Here is a 22,906-nt window from a genome sequence, read left to right on the forward strand (position 1 = left end):
GACTCTAAATGATTTCTAAATATTGGACATGTGACATAACTGATATTAAATAAAATTATATTACTATACATACTGATGCTGAATTATCGTCCATGTCTAACTCTAGGTTACTGTTTTCATTCTAAATCTCAGAAATCCACATTTCTTTTTAGAGTTCGCCCAAGTTTGAACTGCAAAAAATCAGTTAATTTTTCCTGAAATTTGTGTATTTTCTTTGATTTCAAAGAAAAATGACTAATCATCTTATTTTAAGGAAAACAAACTACATAATCCACCAGCGATCATCTTATTTAACAGCTCAAATTAAGAGCAAACATCCTTTTTTTAAAGTACCGTTACATTGTTTGTAGACCAGTTCTTGCAGTTTGGGAAAATACAGCTTTCTGAGCACCAATTTGTCTAAAACTAAAGTTTATCTATAGATTAATTATTACTAATGCTTTGGTTCATTATGAAGATTAAGAGGTATGAAAGATAGGACAATGTGTCCGGTAACAAAACTTCAAATGTCAAGCTAAATATGACGATAGAAACCAAACCAAAACGGGATCGCTGCGGTATGACAATGTTTCACATGTTGTTTTCTGACTTAAAAAAAAAAAGCTTATTGCCACAATATGATTTTTAAAACCTTGCAATTGGAAAATGAAACATGAAAGGTAAAAACAAGCTATCCTATTGTTTGGAGACACTGTGATATAATGAAACTGCCCTGAAAAAACAGGTTGAGCTCTCCTGACACTGAGAAAAAGAAACCGCTGCAAGAAACAAGAAAACAAGCTTGAGATAATGACACCACTGCAACATTAGTTTTAATCTTACTTATCAGATAACGCTGATATAATTTAAAATGAAAATAGTTTAAGGTCTGATCACCTTGAGATGGTCCATAAACCTTTTCATGTCATTGATGAATCAAGTTCCTCAGCTCTGTGATCTTCTAAAGCATGCAAACCACTTTGGAGAACCAAGGCAGTGTTTTTTTTGTTTTGTTTTTTAGCTTGCAGCACTAAATTGAGTAACGTGAAAGAGATTTGAAGTATTTTCTATCCATCCATCCATTTTCTTACACGCTTATCCCTGCTGGGGTCACGAGGGGTGCTGGTGCTCATCTCCAGCTGTCTACGGGCGAGAGGCGGGGTACACCCTGGACAGGTCAAGTATTTTCCAATACTGGACATTTTTCCAATACTTTTCAATAAAGCATATTGACAGACGAAAAAAAAAACTTTTTTATTTTAAATGCAATTTTTTAATAGCGCTGAAACAATGAATTGGTTTAATCTTGGTTAACTTATTATTGAAATAATCATCAACTAATTTAGTAATCCATTAATTGTTTACCGGTGTAGAGACAATAAAACATACCTTTAGTTGACAGAGCAACCCACTTTGAGCAGCAATTATACCAACATTGTAAAAAAAATATGTAAACATTTTGCATTTAAAATAAAAAAAAAATTTTCATCTGTCAATATGCGCTACCCAGAACTCCTCAAGCTAAAAAGTTTTAGTTTCACCTGGTTTAATTTTGCAAAAAAATCTTCTTTATGGAACCTTTGGCAATCCGATTATTAATTACATACATTTTTTTTTTTACAGTTTTGATATAATTATCGCTCTAAGTTGGTCGCTCTGTCAGTTTAAAGGTTTGTTTTAGAGTCTCTATACTCAAATTAACGATTATTCAATTACTAAATTAATTGATAATTTCAATTAATCGATTAATCACAATTAATCCGATTAATTGTTTCAGTTCTAATCAACAAACACAGATTTTTTAGGCTGATACTGATTATTTTCACATCAGTCTAATGGATTCCTGATATGTGCTGCCAATATGTTTGAGCATTCAGTTTTATATAGAATACATACCTGATCTCAAGGAGTTGCTGCTGAATGCAGTGGTTCCTCATTTTTTTCTTGTTACAAGTTTTTTCTCCCACTCAATCTCAAACCCTGCTCTAACTTTTTGAAAAGTTAAAAAAGAAAGGTCAAGATCAAAACACTCACTTTAAAGTAAGTTTAAACTGCTAAAACTACAAACTTTAAAGTGCAGCTGTGACCCAGCACAGTGATTCCCATTTTGGGAAATCGGCCAATATATGTGAGAGAAAATAAATCGTAATATCAGCCAGAACTTAAGACTGGCTGGTGTATCGATCGATCTGTAGTTTAAATGCCATTATCTAACAGATGAGACACTGGAAATGTGACAATAAAGTAGTTATGCACCTATCTGATATTTTTATCGGTATCGGTCCAGATCGGTGACAACTGACTCGATATAGGGGCCGATCTATTAATTCCAACTCTATGCTATGCTCAGCCATAATGCGGCAGCGCAACAACACAACACTGTCATATTAACTATAACACCACCAACTTAATGAAACACCTCCAGAAATTTCATACCAAGGAACACGCTGAGATTATCAGACTCGGCAAACAAAAAGGAAGCAGCTAACTTTGATGGAAGCAAAGGAAAGAAGTGAAATTTTTCCATGTAACAGTATACAGGCCAAAAAAAATCCCATGATACTTGATTATGATAATGACACTTTTGCTTACATGTTGACCAAGTCAGAGAACTTTTGGTTTACGATTTTGTGCAGTTGTTAAATAAATGAGTCATAACATTTATATTTGGGTTGTTTCCTATTTTTTTTTAAGAAAAGGGAAGTCAAATGATATGCACAGAAGAATGATCCCAGTTTTTTTCACACAATAAAACAATTTTTTAGCTAATAATTCAGTGCCGTTTTTGGTACCGGTATCGGATCAGAATCGGTCGACATTAAACTTCAAATATCGGTATTGCATTGGAGGTGAAAAAAGTGGGTCAGTGCATCCCTACAATAAACAACCTGGAGATTTCATCATCTCGAGATAGAGAGAAGAAAGATGCAATCTCTTCAAAAGCTCAAACTTTTTTTTCATGGTGATATAATGAAAATGACACTGTGGCAAAACAAACTAATATATAAAGTTGAGATGATTACAAAATCAAACTTTAACTGTAACAATGGTTTTCTTTATCTTGAAATGATAAGATAGTAAAGGTTTTTTCAAGGACACCAGCTTTACGTATTAGAAACAAATTTCCAGCAACAGAAGGAGATTTATTCTATTAAACAGGACTTTGAAACTTATGATAAAGTATCTTATTTCTCTCATGTTTGGATTATTTTATAAAAAGGAATGAGGGCATGACATTCGACTAGAGACGGACCGATACATCGGCAGGCCGATAATAGCCTGTTTCTTATATCAGCACCAACTGATACCTGCTTAGCGCATTCAGCAGTTATGCCTTAAGATCAGATGAAGCGCATGCATTAGTCTTCCCTCCATTTTTCATCCATTGATGTTTTGTCTGATTTGTTAGCAAACCATTTTTTTTTTTTTTTTGGTTAAACTGGGATTTTTTCCCCACATTTTTTTTTTATTATTGTATCATTTCTATCATGAAACAGAAAATGAGAAAAGAATATCCGCCTCAAGAATTTGCCCCTCAAAAAACTAAATGAATAAAAATCAGCAGCACATATCGGGGATAGGTTAAACTGATGTCAAAATAATCAGCATCCACCTTGGAAAAACAGAATCAGTGAATTTCTATATTTGAGTTTTAGAGAAACATTCAGATTATATCCCTTCATAGGTGTGTGACGCTAAACAGTAAAAGAATAGGGAGGTAAAAATTGTTAACCTCTTTAACTCAAAATGAAGTGTAAATCTGCTTCAACTGTTGGGATTTAATAAACAGTGTAAAATTTGGCAGCCATGCATGTAACTTTTACTCTATATGGTTTCGATTACCTATCAGTCCCTGAGAGGTCTTCTTAATTTTGACACCAATATGGAGTAAAATTAACTTTAAATAAATCTAACACTAGCTATAGAGTAAATATTACACTGATTTGGAGTGGCACCAAATGTTATCTGAAACATAGTTATATTCAACTCTGTACGTGTTAAAGTAACACTTGTTTTTTTTTTATTGTGTAGTTAATAATAGAGATCCATTTTTCCGATACCAATACATGGGCGGGGCGTATTTGCCGATATCAATACGATACCACTGTTGAATGAATTGACATGCAAGTAAAGGCAGCATAAACATTGCCTAAAAAGGAAGACATTTAACAGATATAAAGATTAGCTGCTGTAACCAGTCTTGAAATAAAAAAAATTAAAGCGACTCGATCTCTGTAACTGTATGGCTGTGTTTAATATACATAAAATAGAAAAGAACATAAGGCGGCATTCATCGGATTTCAGATCCGATCTAATCTAATTAGTCAATATCCGACCTGATAACTAATCAGATCGGTGCATCTCTAGCTAATAATAGTAATAGAGCTTAGATAACATTAAAAATAAAACCTAAATACCGCGAAAAAAAAACAAAAAAACACAACACACTTTGGAACTTCAATTTCAAAAGAGTTTGAAAATCTTAAGAAAATTGAGAATTTAAGTCGGAAAAATGAATAGACTGAAATGATGTAGAAAGACTTAAGTCCAATAAAAAATGAAGGTTAATAAAACATAATTTTTATTCAAAGGAAAGATTTAATTGGGCTGAAGCCAGATGAGCTCCTGAAAAACCAACATGTTATTCCTGGTGCCAAAAAGAGAAGCCAGCAGAGACTCGGTGCGCCCCGGTTTCCAGACAGGTGGAAACACTGCCTGCCGTATGCAGCAGACTATATACCCGAGGGGTGACATTAAAAAGCAATGTGTATGTATGAGAGCGTCGGGAAAGAAGCAAAGGGTAAGATGTGAGCGAGACTAAACTCAAAGAGCGAGAGATAAAGAGAATAATTTCAAGGGGAGATTGAATCCAACAGAGACATGCAGATGGAGGAGGTGCAAACAGGCTTTACATGTTCAGAAAAAAAAAAAAATCATGATTTGAGTTTTTAAATATTTTTTCAAAAAAGTATTCACCCCATAGATTTCTCTTTTTTTGTTTTGTAAAAAAGGCAAAATTTCTCCTTTTTACAACAAAACTTTTCGAAAACTTCATCATATTCACGGTAAAGTTGAAATAGAAGCAAAGAGATTGAGAAAGAGAATAAATTAAGGAAAAGGTGCGACAGAAAAAAATAAAGGAAGACAGGAGGTGAAGGTGAGGAGGGTGACCAACACCCAGATGATGCTCAGGAGCTCTGCTGCAGCTGCAGATGACAGACAGGGGAGCAGTTGGCTTCTTACTGGGCAAACTGCACTGGCTGTTAGTTTGAGCTTCTAGATGATGAGCAGCGGCAGCCTTCATCAGAGCTGCAACACTTTCGCTTTAAAACAACTTCTGCTTTGTCGGCGCTATGCAGAAAATAACTTGCTTTGTAGAAAAAAAAAACACAAAAAAGGAAAAAAGGATCTTCTTCTTTTCCATAGTTGAATCATTTCTAATTAAAATCCCTTGTGGTTCCAGACAGGAGCTGGGCTGAGCTGGACCCTCAGCACAGCCCCCTCAGGAGCTCCTGCCTGTGAGAAAGCAGAACTCATGAGGTTCTACAAGGAACCGGATCTAATGTAGCAGCTACGTTTGTGTTTTGTTTATCTCAGAAGAAATTCTTCGTTATCACTAAATAACACGCAACAAAATCACAAACGCATCTTTATTTGCACTTTATTAAACAATCAACACATAAGTTAAAACAAGAAATATAATAAGTTGGCTTTAAATTTGTTCAGGGTTACAAAAAAACATTCAAGCCAACTAAAATTAGCAGGTTTTAAAGGTGCTTGTTTTCGTTTGTTCTACTTTTGTTAGTCTATGAAAGGCAGAGGAGCAAAAAGGTCTGTTTGACTGGAAAACTACTACATTCAGCCACTTATTCATTTATATTTATGCTTAAGAAGTTTATAAATATCAAACTTATCAATAAAATGTTAGTCTGAGATAAATAATCTGATTAAGCTGAATAATCGATGGCTATGTTTTGATAATCGAATCGTATTTCAGCGTAGGGGGCTGCTAAACTCAAAGGAAATTCTTTGGCCCTCTGACTAACATCTGGAATCCCTCCACAGGAGCTCTGCCCAGCATGTTTCAATACATGTTGGTTACATCAAAATTACACTGAAAAGAGGCGGATACTCTGACCTTTAATGAGCATAGTTGCAGAGAAAACTGCATTTTTATACAAATTTACCCCCTTATTTGCAGATATATGTGAGAAAAGCGCAGTGAAAACCCGAACCCCTCGCCCTTCAGGCTCCATCATCAACCCTGAGTGCTTGCTGGCAGCTGAAAACCAGCGCTACCGCTGACCAGGCTCAGAGGGATTCCCAAACAGCTGATCTGTCAAGCTGAACTAAACGATGGTCAAAGTGTTTGTTTTTTCTACCCAATAAAACACCTTGTTGCTGCGCCGTCTAACCACAGCTGCAGGTGGATCCGGGCAACGTCTCTGGCTCATTCTGATAGTTCTTATATTAAGGGAAGATATCAATGATCAACTCCAACATGGAGAAAAAAAAGACATAAAATAATTGTTCTAACATGGAATTAGGGCTGGGCATATGTTTCCCTCCCTGATTATTTTTTTTCACTTAAGTTTCACAATAAAAACTACAAAAACAGCTTTCTTAGAAAAATTTGCTTTGATTTTAATCTTCCCCTTCGGCAGGTGACCGTAATTTAAAGGGCAATGAAATCCAAGCAGTGAAACGTGCTTGTTAAATAATCCTGTTTCACAGTAATGAAAATATGAAACACTAAATGCTTGCAGTTGGTGGCATCACATAGTGAGCTAGTTTATCAGTTATCTGGAGACAGAAGAAGAGAAAGTGATGAACTGATTTCACTCTGAGCTACAGAAGCCAAAGAAATTGATTGAAAAAAAAAAAAAAAAAAAAAAAATCCAGATTTTCGACAAATTAAATTTCAGGAACACAAAAATGAAATACCAATCAATTACTCATTCAATTAATCAATCAGTCACATTATTTTGGTAAATTGTCCACATTAAACATGGGAAACAACAACAACAACAACAACAAAAAACAACAATAAACAAACCTCCAATTTACCAAGAAAGGAATAAGCAAAAGCAAACCTTATTCTCATCTACCCTGTTTTTATACCTTACAACCTACCAGGATATTGATGCCTATTTAAATCTACATAAGAGCGTAAGATGTTATCATTTCACATGTTAAAGCTCTTTTAAATTTCACCAAAAAACCACATAACTTCATCATTCAATTCATTCTAGTTTCAAACCAATAACTGAAACAAATCTAGACTTTACATCGATAAACTTGATTAATTACTTGGTTAATTAAAGCCCTACATGAAATACCAACAATTTCTCCATCAAATATTGTTTCTTTACATGCAGGTTTGCTATTAATTTAAATTGGGCAATAAAGTTTTTTTATATATATATTCCAACATTTTGTTAACATACAAAATGTTAATTTGCTAAAAGAATCCTTTCAGATCGATCAAACGTTACTAACAGATTAATCAATTAGTTAATTCATCAATAGGTGCAGCCCTCAAAAACATTTTTTTAATAGATATATTAATGTTATTATTTTTACTGGAACATTTTACTGAAGGTTTTAATAAACTGGGAATTTCTGATGAGTCTAGCCTGGCTTTAAAAAGAGTTTCAAGATAAATAAAAAGTCAGACCAACTTTGGTAAAAGGACTGTAATATAAAATATGAACTAGCAACCACTCAAAGAGACACAACCAGCAAGCTGTGGATTTTACCACCAAGCTGGATCCAGCTCTAATTAATGCAGACATTATGGTCAGAAACTGCGCTGGAAATCTTCAAAAGGCTCTATCAGCTCTCCATAAAGCGTTCCTCTTTGATAACTTCAGCCTAACTCCACAATGAAAGATTAACAGAATATTACAGAGAATAATTTAATGTGGGACGTTTTACATTTCCAGCCCCCCAAACAGAGCCCCGTTGATAACCATGAGGTTATACCCCAACCTAACATAACTGCAGTGGTTTGTAGAAAATAAATAAATACCATAATAAGAACGAACACACTGCACCAAACACCTACAGTGGGCGTTGAACCTTCTGTTTACCAAGGAAGCCTGAATCGATGCTGCACCCAGACGGCAGCAGCTGTGGTCTGACTTAAAACAGACAACTCTACATTCATAGCTTCATGGAGATCTTCACAGGTGAGGCAGTAAGAAGTGCTTCTAACAGCCAAAGAAGTTTCTATCCTGACGGATTGTTGCAAACAGCTTTAATGCGGTCCTTTTTATCTGAGCTGCAAACCCTAAGCTCTGCAGCAGTCAGTACTTTCTGCAAAAGTCCAGATGAACTGTTATTCATACCACAAACAGACTCTTCCTCACCTATAAGCAGCTGACAGGAAACTATTGACAGCGCTGCATGAAAAGGATATTGGCTCTGTTGTCAAGTGAAGAGGAAGGTTTCCTCCTCACTTGACAACAGTGAGTTATGGTAGGAATAAAAAAGGGAAAACTTAGGGGATGGGCTTATTTCAGAGAAAAACTTTTAAAGTATAAGCAAAGTAATAATAATGCCACATTTCTATAACTCTGATGAGCTTAATATGTTATTGAAACTGTCACTTCTTGAGTTTAATCGTGGGAGTACAGAAATTGAAGCTTAAATGAACCCTTTTCTCCTTTTGGCTCCTTCTTTAGACCAATTTTAGATAAAGTCTATATCTTAACTACATGTAAAGGATGTATTTAATGGATTGCCCTCAAATTTATATCAAGTACAGTTTGCAGTTATTTATTAATGTTATTAATTCGACATAATGACCTAATGTATGTATTTATTTTTCCACTGACATGTATGTAGAGGAATAAATGATGGTTTATTTGCTAATGGCAATGTTGGCAGTCCATAGACACACTTTCAGCTGCAAACATGCAGCCAGCAGGAACAACTTTCCGTTTCAAGTTCGTGGAGGAAAGTATGCAGCGTGTTGCCCTGATATGAAACACTTAAAAAACCCAAAACAACCCATCTGTTATAACATGCTCATGTATAAGGAATAAAAACCGGATATAGAGTTATATTTGGGGCTATTTTAGCTCCAATTCACCTGAGCCTATTATCGGACACATGTTGTTCATCTCTGACAGTTTCTTTATAGACATTTTGTAAATATAGTTTATTAATATTTAGTCATTTAGCAGTTACTTTTTTAAAATTGACAGGATTATAAAGTGAAACTGTGATTTAAAAGGAAGTTACAGATACGAAAACAGTTACTTATGTTTAGCATAAAGGTCGACTAATAACCCAGCAATATCAAACAATAATACTTTTTTTTTAAAATAAATGAACATTTTCAGTAGATTTTTTTGGTGTAAACATGAAAAGGCTACGTGTCATATTCCAAGTCGCATATGTTTCCAGTGTCCGATAATGGGTGTCGGGTGTTTATCTCACCTTGTAGGTCGAACATTTCCGTCCGGTTCTCCCCGGGGTTCGTCGGCCTCTCCTGCCGACCAGTTCTCGTCGTCCTCCACGATAACGTCCGCTCCAGACACCTGGCTGCCCGGGTTCTCCAAGCCGCGCACCTCCGCGGCTTCCTGTAGCCCCGAGGTCGCCGTCGACACTCGGCTTTCGGAGCGCGGCTCCAGACCGATGGCGGAGCCCTGAGTCTGGGTAAACCCGGGAACGATGAGCGCCTCCAGCAGCAGCAGGAGCACCAGGGAAATGCTCACGCTTCCAAAGTGAAGCCCTCTTTCCATTTGTAAGACTGGCACATTAGTAAAGTAGGAGATTTACATGCCACTAAGCAGGTAAATCGGAACATTAAAATAAACAAAGTGTAAAAAAACAAACTGAAACTATATTAATATATATATAAATCGCTGTCTGGAAATATGCTCCACTTGGATGTGCTCTTTAAGTAAACATAAACAGCCTCTGGGACACCATGTTATTCGCTTTATACTAGCCCGGACTTGCCTTAGTTACCTTAAATCCCGCCTCGTTTCTAAACTAGGATTGGATAATGAAATTCGCTTTAATCTTCTCATTTATTTCATCATTCTCCCATTGCACACGTTTCTGACAGTCACGCATCCTCGCACACTAAGCAGAATCTGATTGGAGCAGCGATATGTCAATCAAAGAGGCAGGCTCGTTGCGTACCAGCCCCCCAAACAGTGGCCGCTATTGGCTGGCTTCGCTGTCTGTCACGTAGACGTTGAGCTGACGCAAGGGTCGGGGGTTGGTCAGCTGTTTGCTGTTCTGGTGAATAGTGATGCCGAGATGCTATTGGTTGATTCAGACGTAAAGCCTGCGCTGGATTGGTTAACTCAGAAGTCAATCATACCGGTTGTCAAGACTGGTCAACATGAATTCTTCAACGTGGCTTCAAGCTAAAGCGGTACAGTTCCTGTTCCTGGTCACGAGTTCTTTCTCACTGTACATCATCAGAGCGCAGTAAAATAAAACCTGCACTTCTCCACCGTCCCTTAATCAATGTGTCAGGAATGCTCTCAGCTCTTCGAGTGACTTTGTGAAGTTACTGTATATCTAAAATTCTGACTACTTAACAAGAGTTCATATTTTTCTAGCGCCCCCTCCTGTTCACAGCGGGGTATTTATTCTAAAGCTGCTAGCCAGACTTTATTGGTCATGCATTGATTTTTAAAATCCCATTTGATGTAAATAATAATCCAGACAAATCTCATTTTCTAAAGTAAAAAAACAAAACAAAAAACTTTTCCGAAATTGATTTTAATAACCGGATTCATGTAATCTGGAAGGTTTTATTAACCCAAAGATGTAGAAAGTATTACATAATTATTTAGGCTGATACAAAAACAAATGTTAAAAAAAGGCAATAAATGCCTCAGCAATTTAAATGGTTTTATCATTGTTTATTTCAAACCCAGGAAAAAAAGAAAAAATAATCAGCAAATCTGCATAAAAGAAAAAAAAACACTCCTGGAACACAATTTTTTCTTTTTTACAACTTTTATTTTCTTCAGTATTGGAGCACATGCTATGTTCTGCAATATGCAACTCTAATAAAACAAACATGAGTAATGATTTGGTCCTTTATGGGTTCAATACTGTAACTACATAAAAAAATAACAGACCTATTCACAGTAAAATGGCTAGAAAGGAAAATATGCTGGTGCAAAGACAGTCATGCACAGTGTGACCCATTCTGTTTTTAGAAGATGCCTTTTCAGTTCAGAAAGTTTATTTTTATTATTATAACAAAGGTGCAACTTTCAATAGAGTAAATATGGTGGCGTGTTATCATTAGCCACTGCCATCACTGGGCTTTGTTTTAGAAATGAGCTTATGGCACAAGATTTCCTGCATTCAGACACCTTCTGTTTGCAGAAAATTGTGTGTATGTATATATATATATATATATATATATAATTTATATATGACAGGCACAAAAATGCACATATTCCATTACAGAATGATATTCTGGTTAGAGGTTTGCATGCATCCTGCAGTCTACTAGAAGAATTTGTAAAAACGAGGAACAAACAATCACCCTTTAAATTCTTGCACATTGACAAACTTAAATGTTATGCTCAGATTTATATTCTGATCTAACCAGTGTTCGATGAAAAATCATCACTATCCTGAAGTTTTTATTTAGTTGCATTAGTTCAGGATCTTAGACTCTTCTTAAAATCTGAACAGCAGTTCTTTTTGTACTTATAATTAGTGTTACACACTAAACATGCATTTATGGGTTTCTGATTTAATATTTCAAAAGGCACATCTTTATTTATTCTGTAAATTTCTGCAGCTATTCTGTCAATAACTACATCTGATCTGCAGGTGTAGGATTTTCCTCATCAGGCACTTAGAAAATAAAAAGATCAGAGGCACCACCCATCTGAATGTACCAAGTTTGGAAACTTCTTTTGCAAGGAAAGCAGTCTGCCTTTAGCCTTTTCCAGAGTCAGGGGTTGGGTTGTGATCCTGGCACTTGTGGCTGAAATTTTATCGGTGAAAGGAGGATCGAGCGAGGGGACTCATCAGTTGACGGGAGCCTTCCGAACTTTCACGCTGCCATCTTCCATCCCAAAGTACGCTTGCTGAGCCATGTTGACAAAGAGCCCTGTCTCCACCACACCTATATACACACACAGAGCATCTTATGCCTTCAAAAACATATTCTACATTTATTCTGTGTTTGAAGCATTTCTTTTTTTTCTTTCAGAATGGTGATTCACAAATTCGTGAAGCTATCTCCTCACCAGGAATCATCTTGATTGCAGTGTTGACCTCCTTCCAGTTATGGGTATGCTCAAACTTCCAGTCCAAAATAAAGTTGCTGTTATCAGTGACGACAGGACCCTACAGCCACAAAGACACCACTCTGTTGGTTCTGGAGGCTTTCAGTAGGAGGGGTGAGGTTACAAATGAGGTAACTAGACATCTAGGTAAAGGAAACAGTTCAGTCTGCTGCAGTTTATAAAGAGAATCTACTCTTAAGAGTCGTTACGTGGAACTAAATCGCCTTCCTGAGGTCGCTGGGTGTGTCAGCGCTCAGCCACAGCGGTGCCACAAGAAGCACAGCTGTCCCAGAACAGAGCAGCTGAAACGCCACGCTTTAATATGTTCAAATGTTCAAAGGTAAAGTAGGGCTGAACCTACCGTTGCTTTAATAATCAATTGATTTCTTTTTATGATTAATAATCAAACAGCAAAAGTTTAATTAAAGAGGATTTCTAACTCATTTAAATCAAGTGAAGCTAACAACAAACACCTGAGTAGTTCTGGATAGATTATACTAATTTACAGTGTTTAGAACATTAGTAAATTACTGCTCTGAATAAGTCGCTCCTTCAGCTAATAGTATGTGTCAGAGTCTGTATACTCTAACATTTAACCAAGTACTAAATTAGTTGACAGTTATTTTAATAATCTATAAATCCAATTAAATGTTTCAGCCCTAAAGCAAACCCTTCGGTTTATAAGCAGGACAACATTTAGATCCAAATGATCCAACAAAAAAAAAACAGAAATATTACAAACAGAAAAACCAACAAGTTGATTTAAAACAGAAGGAACAGGAAGGATGATAACTGCTGCCTGAGTTTTCTGTTTGCTTCCCAAATCAGTTTCTATGGTTCCATGGACATTTGGAGAAAATCAGTCTCCTGGTTATGTTGAACTATTTTTGTTATTCTATCAAATCATAAAAAAGGTACAGGAGCTGGCTTCTGCACCAACATTGCAGAAAAGTTTTGTTTTAAGTAAAAGCATTTTATCACCATCCCCAGACGTAAGCGCTGCGCTCGGTTCCTGATATAAAGTTATTGCATAACATCACATCATTCCTGTGCTGGTATTGAATATAACAGGGGACATGTTTACCTTATTTAGTTGCTGGAATGATTGTTTAATATTTAGTAAATCACCAGCCTCCCAGACCCTTTGCTGTGGACCTGCTGTTACCCCTGGCAACCCCATAGCATTTCTTGTCAAGGTCTTGCTGTCGGCATTTTACAATAAAAGCACAGGTGAAACTTAACATCACGGACTAATGCTAAATTGTTCTCTATTACCAGCTTTTTAATCATGTTGGTTCATCCAGACGCAGCTTTAATCGTTTGGATTCGGTGGGACTTCCTTGTAAATCTACCCGAGCAGTAAGCAGTGATACTGGGCAGAAGGCAGTGACAGACCAGGCTCTGTGCTGGCTCTAAGCGATCACGATTAACAATCCCGCTAGGAATAAATTAAAACGGCTTTTTTTTTTTTAAACCTCAAGAGAATTGCTTATTTCTACCTTTTTAACATTATTTTCCCTGTTTTTCTATTTTCTCTCTCTTCTGTTTTAAGTGAAAAAAGCCTCACCTCCATTCTGTCCCTGATTGGCTGCTGTGCCGCAATTTCATAGAAAAGTTTAGCTCGTTTCATCTTCAGCGATCACCGCTCCTCTCTCTCTGCGGTGCTTCTGTTTGACAACACCTCAGCTCTATCAAGTAGCGCGAGGTGAGGACGGAGTCGTGAACACTCTCATTGTGTAGGATTCACTGCTGGCTGCTTTACGGCCCTTCCCCGTGCGGTTTGTAAAAAGACACCATCACGAAGTGATCATGTACAACTTTGTAACTCCTGCCTCAGGTTGTTATAGTAAATGTACACAGAATGGATCCATTTACTAAGAAATTGACCAAAATATATCAGTAAGACGCTGTGATATTTCTGAAAAACCCTGTATGCAACCAAAGTAAGCTACTAGCTACGTTTATATGTCCAAAACTTCTCAGATCCGATCAGAAACTTGGTTGGTTGGAAGTTAAAAATCCCTTTTTAAATGGACTCTAGATAAAATGATCCGATCATGATGTGTGTACATGTGTGTTTCACCCTTTTGGTTTTTCATGGTGATTTTAGTAAAGCGTTGCCTCATGCTGAAGCTGCTTTGCTACAGGGGTACAGGACAGGATGGCAGGATCATCCGTTGATTATATTTAGAGCCACCTCCTCCACCAAGGAGGTGGAAGAGGTTATCTTTCAGAAATGTATTTCTGATCAGACCGAATCAGATTCAAATCTTCAGTCTGACATGTTTATATTAAAAAAATTTTTATCTGATCGGGCCTTTAATCAGATTATTTGTGTCCATCACACATCATCGATCGATGTATCGACACACAGAATGCAGTACACGAGTAAGGGGGGGTTTAGTTTCATTAATAAAGACCCCTAGAAATCTGGAAAGAAAAAACAAAAAGAACAGACAACGTAAATCTAGAAATCAGCTATAAAGTCAAAGATGGTTCGTACTCACTGCTTTACTGACTGCCATCCTTAAACTAACTTCGCCTCCAAAGTGTTTGGCTATCGTCATGGAGACGGGGACATACGCCATGGGAATAACCTCGATGGGAACGCCTTTCTTCCACTGCTGACCGAGAGCATCAGAGTCCTTTCTGAGAGACAAACAATCTTTTCTGTAAGTCAAAGTAATTTCTTTATAAAACTAGCAAATTCAAACTCCTGTTGACAGCTAATGCAGACCTGTAGTCAGCGATGACCACGAAAAATTTAGAGCAGCCGGCGACAATCTTCTCCTGGGTAAGACAGCCGCTACAGAACAGAGAGAATGAGTTAGGATCACCAGCTGGCTTAAACCGAGCCGTCTGCGTTAAAACCTACTCACCCACCACCTTTTATCAGCGTCAGCTCTGAGTCTACTTCATCTGCGCCGTCAATCGCCACGTCCAGCTGAGCGGTGTGGACATAAAGCACAGATCAGGCGTACGCATGGAAACAACCAGCTGTTATGTCTATGGAGTAATTAAGAGCAGACAGGGTCTGTAACCGCGACCCGTTCTCCGAGCACACTCATCATACCTCAGGGTGTCTCTCCAGATCTGACAGCATGAGGCCGTGCTTCAAAATCAGCTGTCGGGCCTGCGAGGGGAGAGAGTGCAGAGATGGAGAAATGGGCGGAACACCAGAGAAAATACATGCAGTTACAGGTGAAAAAGATACCGTTAATTGAAACAAGAAACAACATTTTCTCACTCTTAAAATCATTACAGGAAGCAGAAGAAAAGAGTAGAGATGCTAATCAGGTCCCATTTAGCAGAGGGATACAGCTGGTTTATATGTTGGAGTTAAAATGTTATTGAACCATGATGGACAGTAAAACAGGCTCAGAGGCTGAAACAAGTTCTGACCTGGATAACTGGTTCCTATAGAACCTAAAACAGGTCTGCTCATGTTCCACCATGATGCTTTAACAGACCATCTGGGCCAGTTTACCTCAGAGTTCTGCTTTCTGCCAAACATTCACTTAAGCTAATCGATTAATCAGCCCATCGTTTGTTTCTAAGTAAAAGCAAAATTATTTCAGGTGAAAGTAAAAAGAGACCTTTAGGAGTTCTGGTTAGAGTTTATTAATGAACAAAATTTCACCTTAGTCGCAATTTTCTTTTCTTTTTTTTAAACATTTTTGGCATAATTATGTCTTTGAAAGGGTCGTTATTTCAGCCAATGGTGTGTTTTAGTCTCTTCACTCCAGTTACTGATTAATTGATGACTCAATTAGATAATTCAATAATCAACCTGAATTGTGTTGAGCCTTTATTCACGAACCAAAGCAAATCAATGGATTCATGTGTTCTAGTGACTGATGGCCACCGATGACTTAAAGCCTGAGCGTTGAAACTGCTTCTAAAAACGTCTGAAAGAACAGTTAACTCTCAGTAACCAAACCGGTTCCAGTCTGACAGCATGATGGGATGCCATCTTAGCTATGAAGCCGGTTGGGAAATGTCTTCACTGCTTAACGTTGGAACTCAGCCACAGAGTGGTAGAGCAGGGTCATAACCCAGAGGGGGGGGGTCAGTGGATGATGAGGCTCAGAGTCAACAGGTGAAAGAAACCTGTTGAATAAACAGCTGACTTTTAAACTTTAGTGGACATTAAGACCATCTCTAGATCAGTTCATAGAGCTTCATGGACTGTTTCTTTCTATCACAGAAACCAATACAAGGTGTCTGATTGGTGTAAACTGAACCTTAGAGCCTCTGCCTGTTCACAGGAGTCAATCTGCCCCTCTGTCTGAGATCTAAGAGAAGTCAGTGTTTGTAAGCTAGCATAGAAACAAAACCAACATGACTGATGGATCATGTCTAAGGTTTGATGCAGAGGCAGTAAGCCGTTCATCAGGCTCCTCCCCCTTAGCTCCAGAGAAATGAACTCCTCATGCTTTATAACACAGCGTCTGAGGAGAGGTCCATGGAGACGTATAGTGACCCTGACGGACCTGCGTTTGCAACATGGCTGCACTCCCCAAACCCACCACTAGGATGCATTAATTCACTACAAACCAGTGCTGTCAGTCTACACTAGCTATCTATAATAAGCTCTGATCTGTGTTCAAAATTAAAACCAAGTCTCACCTGTCAGGATTTTATCGTTCTGTTGCACTGACCGCTGCAATGAGCATTTAGAAAAGCAGATTTTGCCCAATAATAGTTTTTGTCAAACTAGCACATCAGATGAGTGGAAATATCTCTCCTTTAAAAAAATAAAAGCAAAATTTTGTTATATGAAAGCCTCATGAGAGATATGAAAAAAGGCCTGATATGGATAATAATCAATTCGATTCAACAGTATGAAGGCAGAAAACCTAACAGATTCAAAATCCTGGGCTTAAATCTTTCTCTGTAATTTTGTAAGTAGATCAACTTTACAGAAACAAGAAATCAGCAACAGGAGTCTGATTGATCTAGCTCTAGTTTATCCAGCACTTTAGGTTGAAAGCTAGTTTTTTTTTTTTTTTTAACATTGTCCTGTCTGGCGATGTTGCAATAAGAATAATTGTCATGATGCCAAAAAAAGAGCCCAACAGATGCTTTGCTTTCATAAGTGGAGCAGTACGGCTATCGCCATAGTGCTCCGCTTGATTTATGCATATAAATAGCTTTATTAGAATTCATGCAGGGAGTTTTACAGATTATATGGACACTGCAATGTAAGTAGAACAGGAAAGGAAAAGGAGAAAAGATGAAAGAAAGAGAAGATAAAAGGAAGATAACGATAAAACATCTTCAGGTTGAACGCTAGAGTTAAAGAGAAATAAGGACTCAACCACAAAAGGACAATCACAAAGAAGCAACATTACTCTTTGACCTAGTAATAGTGGGGAAGACTTACCAACAATAAGAGCAGAGAGACCTGAGTGATTTAACTCACCTGGAAGGAGGTGGGCACACACACGATGTTCAGTTTTTCCTGGCGAACTCTCTCGGCTGTATCAAATAATGCACACAAAAAAAGGAAAAGATATAACTAAAGAGACTAAGAAATAAAAAAAGTAACTAAGCTGCTCCTCTTCCCTATTAATCAACCACTCGCTGTAGTAAACAAGAAGGAATGTGCCAAACAGACAGTTTCTAATCTGAAGTAATCATCACTATCAGTTCTATGCAGTCTACTAGGAATGATGATGTTAGAGTCACTTCTACAGTGAAACCAAAGCAGATGGAGCCGTGTGGCTCCTGCCTTCCTGTCAAACTATCATCCAGATACAACTTTAAACGTTAATTCACCCTGATAGACACAACATCAGGCAGTTATTAAAGCCTTAAAGCATTTTACTCACCTAACCTGTCCACAGCGTACACGACGGTTGACCCGCTGCCCACTCCAACCACATGATTGTTCTGGAAACAAGAGAACCAATTTAAACATGCCACATGTTGAACAATTAATGTCTACATGCATGTTAAATTATCTTTGTATTGTATAATTGTACTCATGCTGCCTTATAAAAATGTTCATGCACCTTTATTATTTCTGGATTTTGTCCCAAAAACCAGCCTACAAATAAAATCTGAAGTGTGACACACATTGGTGTTCATCCATCTAAATAAAAAACCTCTAAAAGAATCAAATAAAACGGATTTAGAAGTTCCTAAAGGCTTCACATAGCCCGCCTGTAAATAATCTATTCTCGGGGTTAATGTGAAGAACTTTACAGAGCAAACATCTGCATCGTGAACATGGAGGGAATCAAGTTCTATTATTGTTACAAGCAAAGAAGACCTTCTGTAAACAGCAATTCGAAAAGAAAAAAAATCCACATTATGTTGAACTTAAAAAAAAAAATATTCAATGCACACATGAAATTATTGTGTAAATGCTTTGTTTTCCAGACTTAGTTTTCCAATTTTTTTTTCCAACTTTATATTTCATCCTTTATCTTTTCAGAAATGTAATGTTTTCACCTTTTTTTTTTTTACGTTTCAGTTTTTCCAACTTATTTTTTTTTCTTCAAAAAAAAAAAAAAATAAATAAATAATAATAATAATTAACAGATTTTATACTGTCAGTTTTCTTTCAATTTGAGTTTTACAAACCGCTTTTTTCTCCAAATGTGTTTTATGGATCACATCATCTTCACTCCTAGAGGAGGATTTTCTCTCGACTGAGGAGCAAAGACACATTTCTACTGGTCTGAATGGATGTTTGCAACAACACCGTGTGTCAGAGTGAGCGTTTGTATTTGGCTTTAAGTGAAGGGAATGCAACTGAATATTTGAAAAGAATGCAATTAGTTAAACTCAATCTGGAAACAGATGTTTGAAAAAAAAAAAAAACTCAATATAAATTCTGCAAAAAAGTTTTTTCATTAAATAAAAAAACATATCTTTGAAGTATATAATTAAAAAAAGGAAAGTTAAAAGTTACTCTCATTTTTTTTTGCTTGCAACAAAATGGAGCAAATTTCCCTTCAGAGATGAAGACCAATAAACACAGCAGAGATGTCAGGATAATCTGTGAAAATGCTCCTTACACCTCAGATTATTGTTCAGTCCATCACATGGAAAACATGGCTGATGCAGACCAAGACATTTCCATCCTCCTAACCAGTCAGAATTACAAGAGTTTGTGGTTGAAGACCAACTTCATTACTGAACATCTTACCACACATCCACTTGTGAAACATGGTGGTGCAAACATGTTTTCAGAGAGCTTCATCCAAAAGGTGTGGATGCTTTTGCAGCAGCAGAAAAAATTCTATTTTTAATTTATAGTTGCATGCTGGACCAAATGCACAACAGCAAGCAATTATGGGTAGAGTAAAGGAATAAGAGCAGCTCTAAATTCACACATTTTTTACTAAAGTAGAATTGGAAAATAATCATCCAAGAAATTGCTCAAGAGTAAAACAGTTTTTTTTGCAAAATAGATACTGAAGAACTGAGTGGTTAACAACTCCAAACATCTGGTGGAAAGTTAATTATTTTATCAGAGTTATGAGCTAATTATTGTATTTCAAAATATAAAAAGGATTCCAATATACAACTAAATAGGAGTAATAAATATCATGTTTCTGCAAAAGAAACTTTCTCTACATTTTTGTAAACCAATATTTACAGAAAGTAATGCATAAATGTCCCGAAAGGATAAAAAAAACTTTAGCTTCATTAAATGCTGTTTACTGGATTTTCAACTGAAAGCTTAGGTTACTCAAAATTAGTCATATTCTCACTAGTATATTACTTCAGAAAAAGTATGGAAATACTCATAAAAGTAAATTTATTTCAAAAATTCAGCCAAGTTAATGTAGTTACTCCCCAACCTCATTGAAACCATTACTGTCACCCAACTCCTTAAAGCCCGTCCTGCTGTATATTTGACCCCAAAACAGAACCAAGGTAGCAAACTATCAGTTGCTTTAAAATAATACAGGTTAGCTAATGATGAAAAGAGCAGCATGTATGTGTGAATGGGGCTAACTTTGCTAGCATGCTGCAGGAGCTAACAGAGATGCTAACATGTTAACCGGTTAGCTAACGCACACACTGCTGCTAACTGTACCTGAACGTTGTTATCCACTGCAGAGTAGGCTGCTAGTTTCTTCGCCTCTTCTGCCATGTTGTCGGCAGCAGACTGACTGGAACTGAACACACGTGGGCGACAACTGCTGAAGGAAGAAGGGAAGGAGGGGAAACCAGAGAGGAGCTTACGGAGATACACCCACCGCTGGGGTGTCATGACCCGCCCAACAGCAAACACAGGCGGATGATTCCCCGCTGTTTCAGGCAGTCACGAGGAATAATAGATAATCTTAAATTACAAGTCACACATGATGGGTTCTGTTCAGTTAGTTTATGATTGTTAGTTGACATGTGCGCAAGCGCGGTGCAACAGCGACACCTTGTGGACATGACATAGAACAGCTTGGCTGTGACACCATCCTGGAGACAAAGCTTCTTTTTTTTCTTCCCTTGTTCTAGTCTCTGTTTTTTTATTGGAGTTAATAGGAGTTGTGGTCTTATCTGTTTATTGTAATGTTCATTATTGACGTATTGTTGAGATTGTCATTGATTTTCTTTATTTTCAATAATAAAAAAAGTCTGTGCTGCTTCTTCTTCTTCTTGTTTAGATTTTTATGGCGGTTGGCAAAAACGTTAGGTGAGCATTACCGCCACCAACTGGTAAGGAGTGAGGACCACATAGCACAAAAAAAAACAAAAAAAAAACATATGCTGTTATACAATTTAATGTTTCAAAAACTCAAATATAACCTGATGTCCTCTGCTTCCTGATTCCCTTTGCAGTAAATCAACAATGTCAAGTTCCATTTTCATAATATTTATATTATAATTATTATATGAAACTTAGTAATTACTAAGTTTCCTAATTAACTTGTTTCTCTGAATCAAATATCTCCTACAAATCAAAGTAACATGTTCAACTGTCTCATCTTGCCCACAGTCACATTTCCCTGTCTGATGTTTCCCTATTAAAAATAATGACCTATTCAATGCTGTGTGCCCCTTTTATAATATTAGGGAGTCAGTTTAAAGATATGGTTTAAATAACTTGAGGTTTATGTTGGGAATACACTAACTATAACGAGGGTTTGGGTAAAATGTCAGGATTAGGCATAAATGAATTAAAGTCTTAATATAGATAGAAAAACAAAAGTTTGTGTGCGTTGCATGGTGGTGGTGGGCTAAAACTAAGATAAACAACCACAGAAAACCATTTTGTAAAATGTAAAAAAATATAACAGAGCATCCATTAGCATTGGTGGTTCTAGGGCATATTTACCAAGGGGGCAGGATTGGGCCAGCATGTTTTCTGGGGCCACAGAAAAGCCAGGAACAAAAAACAGGGCAATAGTTTATCTTTTAGAATATAATAAGAGAGCCGAAGAACCAAAGAGCCACTCGTGTTTCTGCACAGAATGAAGTGAGCATTCCACATCAATGAGTTGAAGTAAAATTTTATTTTTTTCCAATTGAAATTTTGTATTTTTAGTTTGAAAATGTTACTTTTATATATCTAAAATAAAAATAATCCCTTACCATGGAAAAAAAACAACAATGGATTCCATTCCTCAACAAACTCAGAGGCAGAGGTCATTCTATGTACTGAGGGAACTTTGTTCTTCAAGTATGTATTATAATCTATTTAATGTGCAGTTTTGATGAGTTTTGAACCCTGCTGTTTTCTGTAAGCAGCTCCTCAGATCCTCATGGTAAATTGCACTTACCCAAAAGTCAGATCCGGGGTACAAACTGCAGTTAGGCTGACATTTTACTTTAAATCTGTGAATTCTTTTAAAGACGTTGTTTGTCTTTTGGTTCTTAACAGTCTTTATTTTCACATGAGGTGAAAAACATTTATTTTATGCTGTAAATGCAATATCTTGGTTAATAGACACATAGGAAATAACATTTATGATGTACAGCACCTCAAAGATTTGTATCTACAGTGGGGCTGGGAATGATTACTAGCTAATTATATGGAGAAACTTCTCTAAGTGGTGTCAGTTTTACTGTAAAAAATATATGAGGTACTGCATTGTTTTATGCTGTCCCTTTGATTTCAAATAAATTCAGAAATAATTTATTGATTTCAGAGGGAAATTAAATTTTTTAAGTTAGCACTTTTTATTTGGGATGAGTGGACAATAAATGGAAAGCAGTTGTTGGTTTTTAAGCAAGATTATAACCCAGAACAGACATTTTTATTCTCATATGATTAACTGAAAGGAAGAGTGCAGAATAAGGGAGTGGGGCAAAGGATGGTGGAAAAAAAAATGGAGGTTTAAAAGTATATCTGGGACCAGGTTGAGGGGGCAGCATCTCCAGAAGTGCCCCTCTACCTGCAGATGAAGCTCATTTCAGCCGCTTGTATCCAGGACCTCGTTTGTTTGGTCATGATCCAGATTACATGATCATAGGTGAGGGTAGGGAACATAGACCGTTAAATGGAAAAAAACAAACCCTAATCTTGAGGGAGGAACTCTCCTCTAACCTAGAGAGGACGGGCTGCCCTTTTGCAGGTGTTTGGATGAGATTAATTTTTTTAATTTTGTACATGGATACCATGGGTGGTGAATGACAGGTTTGCTATTGGAAAAAGGCCATATAGTCTTAGTAATGAACTACAA

At 36.9% G+C, this 22,906-nt stretch overlaps 2 protein-coding genes across 2 annotated transcripts in view; both read right to left on the reverse strand.

Annotated features, from left to right (window-relative positions):
* eif2ak3 (eukaryotic translation initiation factor 2 alpha kinase 3) overlaps nt 1-10,046 on the reverse strand; it is a 46,189-nt gene extending 36,143 nt beyond the window's left edge. The window contains exon 1 of the mRNA XM_015401304.1: nt 9,427-10,046. Within this exon, the coding sequence (XP_015256790.1) occupies nt 9,427-9,731 (305 nt within the window). The 5' untranslated portion in view covers nt 9,732-10,046. The remainder of the gene's footprint in view (nt 1-9,426) is intronic.
* Nucleotides 10,047-11,679: 1,633 nt separating this feature from the next.
* On the reverse strand, nt 11,680-20,607 carry rpia (ribose 5-phosphate isomerase A). Its single transcript, XM_015401303.1, has 9 exons — nt 20,320-20,607; nt 18,098-18,158; nt 17,689-17,744; nt 15,337-15,396; nt 15,143-15,207; nt 15,001-15,069; nt 14,771-14,912; nt 12,225-12,324; nt 11,680-12,100 (listed from the first exon to the last, which is right to left on the reverse strand). Exons 1-9 carry the CDS (start codon nt 20,494-20,496, stop codon nt 12,003-12,005), a joined length of 828 nt encoding a protein of 275 aa, XP_015256789.1. The 5' UTR covers nt 20,497-20,607; the 3' UTR covers nt 11,680-12,002.
* Nucleotides 20,608-22,906: the final 2,299 nt, after the last annotated feature.

The sequence above is a fragment of the Cyprinodon variegatus genome, unplaced genomic scaffold (assembly GCF_000732505.1).
Source record: "Cyprinodon variegatus isolate N-32 unplaced genomic scaffold, C_variegatus-1.0 Scaffold1207, whole genome shotgun sequence".
In the NCBI taxonomy this organism is placed as follows: domain Eukaryota; kingdom Metazoa; phylum Chordata; class Actinopteri; order Cyprinodontiformes; family Cyprinodontidae; genus Cyprinodon; species Cyprinodon variegatus.

Coding starts and splice junctions, on each gene's coding strand:
- rpia (XM_015401303.1), bottom strand. CDS start 20,496: ATGACACCCCAGCGGTGGGTGTATCTCCGTAAGCTCCTCTCTGGTTTC. Junction 15,208..15,336: donor ATCTGGAGAGACACCCTGAG/GTATGATGAGTG, acceptor CACACCGCTCAG/CTGGACGTGGCGATTGACGG. Junction 14,913..15,000: donor GTGGTCATCGCTGACTACAG/GTCTGCATTAGC, acceptor TTTGTCTCTCAG/AAAGGACTCTGATGCTCTCG.